General features: G+C 36.8%; 1 protein-coding gene across 1 annotated transcript; it reads right to left on the bottom strand.

The window, feature by feature from the left end:
* Positions 1 to 229: 229 nt before the first annotated feature.
* Positions 230 to 4,957, bottom strand: LOC142313299 (uncharacterized). Its single transcript, XM_075352298.1, has 4 exons — positions 4,805 to 4,957; positions 1,826 to 2,202; positions 1,342 to 1,510; positions 230 to 304 (listed from the first exon to the last, which is right to left on the bottom strand). Exons 1-4 carry the CDS (start codon positions 4,866 to 4,868, stop codon positions 297 to 299), a joined length of 618 nt encoding a protein of 205 aa, XP_075208413.1. The 5' UTR covers positions 4,869 to 4,957; the 3' UTR covers positions 230 to 296.
* Positions 4,958 to 5,609: the final 652 nt, after the last annotated feature.

Genomic DNA, 5,609 nt, shown 5'->3' with positions numbered 1-5,609 from the left:
CCAGGGTCACACGAGGATTGCACTCGGACCCATGTTATTCAATGAGGCAGTTTTTTGTTTTAATAAAACAGTGCCAAACCCGCCCGCAGTTTATATATGATTTTGCAGCTCGGCCTCTTTACTTCAATCCAATATTGTAATTTTTACAAGATACTCCAACTTTATACAAATTTCATTGAAAAAATAAAACTTCATAGAAACAATATTTTATTGCAATTTTATTTGCAGCCATACTAATGTTTACTATTACATTTAAGGAGACATTACAAACTGTCTAAATTCTGAAATCATTCTTCTCAGCCTTCTGCAAAACAAAGAAATATAAAATGGTTAGAAAAGTCACGACAGATATATATCCTGTATAATTCTTTCTTTATACAAACTGCCTCTTTTAGTTTTACAGTAATTGAATACTTTAGGATTTATGTTCTGTAGGGCCGTTTCACATCTCTGGTATTTTGCCGGAAGCCGGATCCGGCACACATGCAGTACAATACATTCATTTACTGTGGAAGTGCGACACCGTGCGGTTGTGTGCTTCATACACAATTACATGTGTCCACATGGTGTCACGCTTCCTCTTTAAATGAATGTAAGTGCACTGCATGTGTGCCGGATCCGGCTTCCAGCAAAATACCGGAGATGTGAAACGACCCCTAGGATCACAGATTATAATCTTTTCCATTGCTGTTTGCGTGAATCTATAGCTGTTTCTTCCCATTGTTTGCTGTGTCATTAATGCCTTCACTCACCCTGACATACATGATGAGGTATAATCAGACGGTCAGACACGGCCATTACACAGTACACAGCAGGGACACATAAGATTATCTCAGCACAGGAACAATATTTTTTTAAACACATCCAATTGTGGAAATTAATATTATTCCAAGATCGATGGATTAAAATGAACTTTTTTTGGGGGGGGGGGGAAACCCTTTAAATATCTTTAAAAATATCCAGCAATCTCCATAAGGATTTCACCCAAGAATTGACTATCACTAAAAATAAAAAAATATTGTGGATAGGGAGCTTCAGGCTTTTTGTCAGATGATTACTCATCCTTTTTATTGTATTCTATTTATTTTTTGGGACTTTTTTGCAATCTTAACATACCCCTATCAGTACCTACAATTTCTGTCCCATCTGAAAACCTGGACTTAGAGGCCACCCCTGTGTTCTATCAGAATTATATGGGCTCTTTTGTCTGCAAAATCACTTCAATTTGATACTAAGTGGAAATGTTGCACATATTTGAAGACCTTGATGAACTATTAAAAAATTTAAGAAAAAAATATTTCAAATTTGGCAACTCACTGATTAAGAATAATGATAACTTACTTTGGCCTTTGTTTCCTCCATGATGGTCTCCACCATGGTTAGCTGGGTGGGTTGGTCGGCTGGCACCACTTTCATGTGTGTGAGCTGAGTGTGTGTGATCTCCATGTGGAGCTCCTGTAGGATGATTCTCAGCACCTCTCAGATGTCGTTTGGGCCTGGGTTTAGGATTCTGAAATAGATGTTAACAAATATAAATACATATCACACATCATTTATAGGCAAAACATTCCCTTTGCCATTCATGTGCTTTGAAAAGCTAAGGGACAACCAATTTTACTGCTATTTCCATTCCGATATAAACTCTGATCCCCCATTCCTAGACTTCTGAATGAAGCAGTTAATAAGCATACATGAATGACAATCTCCTTATAAGAAGTAATGAATGTCCCATTGATTATCTCCCACTTTTTCCAGTAAAAAATACAACTAACAAAGTGGTAAATGACTATCATGAACATTATTGATCACTTATTATTCAATTTACCTGTCCAGGATTGGCTTGTGCTGCAGGCTCAGCTGGTGGCTTGCCTGAGGGTGGCGGACCTCCAGCAGGTTTGGGACCATTGGCTGGTGGAGGATTGCCCGTTTTGGGTGCTTCTGAATGAAATTCATCTCCAGCTTGTCTGCGATGCCTTCGATGGTGATCGTCATCCAAATCTTTTGGATGAGGCGGTTTGGAAGAGTTATTATGTCCTGTTGCATTGTTATGGTCAAATGAATCTTCAGCTGAATTTTCTGTATCTTCTGGATGATGTGGTCTGGAAGAGTTATCATGTGGGGGTAGTCCTGTTACATTATTATGGTCAAATAGATGGGGACTGCCAGTGGGTTTAGGACCAAGTGGACCTCCAGGGTGTTTTTCTGGAACAAAAACAATGTTTTAATTATTTTACAATTCTTCAACAAATTACATGTTTTATTCTGATTACTGTTAGTCCTCGAGTCATGAACTAGATACATTTTATAGCTTTTTTTGTAACCTGGACATGTACAATATGTAAGTTAAAACAGGGCTGGGAAAAAAATAGCCACCCTACTGCTCTCCGCTAGCCATATGGCCCTCTTCTTTTTATAGTCAGGTGAATCACATCTCAGGGTCTCTCCATGAAAGGCCAGGACATACTGCTGCATCCAGGCACTCGAAGGTTACAGCAAGTCCCATGACTGCAACCTTAACATTGCGACATTATGATACACAGTCGCTTCTGGGGCTTGGATGTGTCCAGACGTCTTTATACACATATGTGTGACAGTGCAAATAAGAGAACCAGATAGTGAACAATGGGGTGGTTGGAGAGGTGAGGATTGTTTTTTGTTAAAATCATTACTCACCTAGTTATCTTGTCCTTTCCTTTCCATCATCGGGCACACCACATTTCTGGCCTCTTTACTAGAGGTCAAGACTTTTGGCCCCATACAAGGCAGAGCATACTACAAGTCATAAGGTTGTAATGATGATGCGCTCTTATGGCGCACAGTAAGATCCAGCCGTCGCAGATACTAATCTCAAGGAAAGTAGAGCATCACGGCTGGAGAGGTCAGTGGTGAGGTGTTTTTTTTTTGAACATCCAACATTCAAAATTAAGGGTTGTATGTACGTATTGGATGTTCGTAAGTCGAGGACTCCCTGCAACGCAAATAACTGTGCTAGTTGAAAAAGCAGAACAATAATGTTGAAGAAACACTTAAAATTGACATTCATTTTTAAAGAGTCAAAAGATTCAATTAGTGTGTAATAATTAACTCTTAAAGAAACTAAATGTAAGCCACATTCAAGTAATTGTCTAACTTACAAAAAACACATATTTATTCAATTGTAGAGTGCTGTGGAATATGTTGGCGCTATTGAAATAAAATTATTATTATTAATAATAATAATAATAATAATAATAATAATAATAATAATAATAATATTAGTAATTTTTGTCACCATGTGGAATTGCAGCAGTTCTGTAGTATTGAGTCCTATATAGCTCTATGATCTATTTCTTCAAAGTATCACAAATGATAGAACATGGGATTTTTTTACTTATTTATTTAGGAGTTTTTTTTATTTGATTTCAAAGTCATACAGGTATACAGTATGGCCCCATAATCTTGTATGGCTTTTTGGTTCTATGGGTGCTATTTTAGTGCTCTGTGTATGTGTTACTGAACTTGTGTCTCTCATTTTAACACTGAGCATCAATCAAATCAACCTATTTTTTTATTATTATTATTATTATTATTATTATTATTATTATTATTATTATTATTATTATTATTATTATTATTATTATGTCTTCCTCGGAGGATATGTTATTTAATTAAATGCATTTATTTGGGGCTAGCAATAATTTTTCCAATTCAGTTACATTTATGATGTACCGTTTTGCTTTAACAGACTCTTTACGCTTTTATACTTTCAACTTTGATGTGGTCTGTGGTCATAAATCAGCTGAGAGGAGCGTACAAATGAAAGACAAAAGAATTATAAATTCTCCAAATGGACCTTCAGATTGAGCTTACTGATATATTCTCAACTGACCCCTCCTGCAGCCAGTAATGGACAATGCATCATACAGGCTGTGGAAGGTAAATGGTGGAAAATTTTTCATGGATACCAATCATAAAAATATTTTTTAGCTAAAAATACATGCATTACAGTAAAGTAAGAAACAAATTCCCCAAAGGTTGTGACCCTCTATAACCTCTGCATAGGTAATATTATCATAACATAACAACATAGTAGAAAAAAGAGATGGCCGCACATCCAAAAATCATAAGTTGATCTAAAGCCGCTAGGCAAAATTTAAATACCTGAACATGAGGTTTTTGGTTTAACATTCTGATCAGAGTATATGAAGCCACTGCCACGTCATGGCAAACCTCTGAGTTTGTCCCTAATCTATGCCTTAAAAGGTGCGGCGTCATGCTCCAACCACCACTGCAACGACAATGTACCAAAAGGGCAGGTGACCTGGCGCCTCACAGTGCCCATATTGCAAGGCTGAGTCCCCAAGACTCCAGGCCATGCCACCCCACGGACACAAAGTCACCACAAAAATCATAACATAAGACTTCTTCATTAATAATATATCAATTCAATGAAAAATTATGAATAACCCTTCCTCAGAGTCTTTTTTTTACAATATAACTAGTTCAGGCATCATTTCCTAGGTTTTCCTGAGATCTTATAGAGGGATACTAGGCTTCAACCGTACTACCTCTATAGTATTCCTTGTGTAATTATTCTACAGGAAAATACCTCCAATACCTACAGTACTATACCCAACGAAATCAAAAATACAGAAGCACATAGAGGCAGTGTGGTTTTATCATGGCAGCCATAAGTTCTCCATACACTTCCTAATAGGATCTATGGACATGGCGTGGTCCTCGTGATATAAATTTGATGGCAAATATAGATCTATATAAGAGAAGAACATCTATTCATACATTCTACAAGTCAAAATATTCTCACCTGGCTTCCTAGCAGGACCAGCAAGTGCATGAACCAGCAGGGCTAAGACGATGAGGTATTTCATGGCTGCAGAAAGCTTCTAAGTTCTCCGAGGAGAGAAGAACCAGAGTTGCTTGGGATGAGAACAGACTCTCACTCTGTATTTAAAGTCCTTCTTCAGATCCTCCCCTTGTAGATAAGGTTTTCTGATTTGTAGACAGTTGTGAGCAGGTAGGAGAGGAGAACATGAGTCTGCAAAATCATTTTGTTAAAACAACAATTGCACTCACGAGACGGATGACGAGAGTGTATATATGATATTGTCCGGGAATGAACGCAAAGACATTACTATATTTAGATTTTCCTAACCAAGATCATGTAGTGCTTTTATTTTCTAGTAATCTATAGCCACACTCCACATGTGATCATCATGTAATACTGGTCTACTATATCATTTTCACATGATTTCTTCTACATCATTTACTTATTTAATTTTTTTTTGTGTGTTATAGTAATGCATAATTATATAGTTTGTTTTATACTATTTGTAAAGTGTGCAATCTTTGAATTGCATGTACTCAAGAGTTTTAATGTAATTATACAACAAAGTGTATATTCCATGTGTAAATGAAAATGTAAACACACTAAGGCAGAAAATAATTGTTTTCTTACAGTAAGTATTGATTGAGAAAATGCATATTTAAAGGGAATCTGTCACCAGTTTTTTGCTCCCCCATCTGAGAGCAGTATAATGTAGAGACAGAGACCCTGATTCCAGTGATGTGTCACTTACTGAGCTGTTTGCTGTCATTTTGATAAAAATCAC

The sequence above is a fragment of the Anomaloglossus baeobatrachus genome, chromosome 5, assembly GCF_048569485.1.
Source record: "Anomaloglossus baeobatrachus isolate aAnoBae1 chromosome 5, aAnoBae1.hap1, whole genome shotgun sequence".
Taxonomy (NCBI): Eukaryota; Metazoa; Chordata; class Amphibia; order Anura; family Aromobatidae; genus Anomaloglossus; species Anomaloglossus baeobatrachus.
Note: the sequence above shows the minus strand (reverse complement) of the source record. Positions and strands in the feature narration are given on the sequence as shown.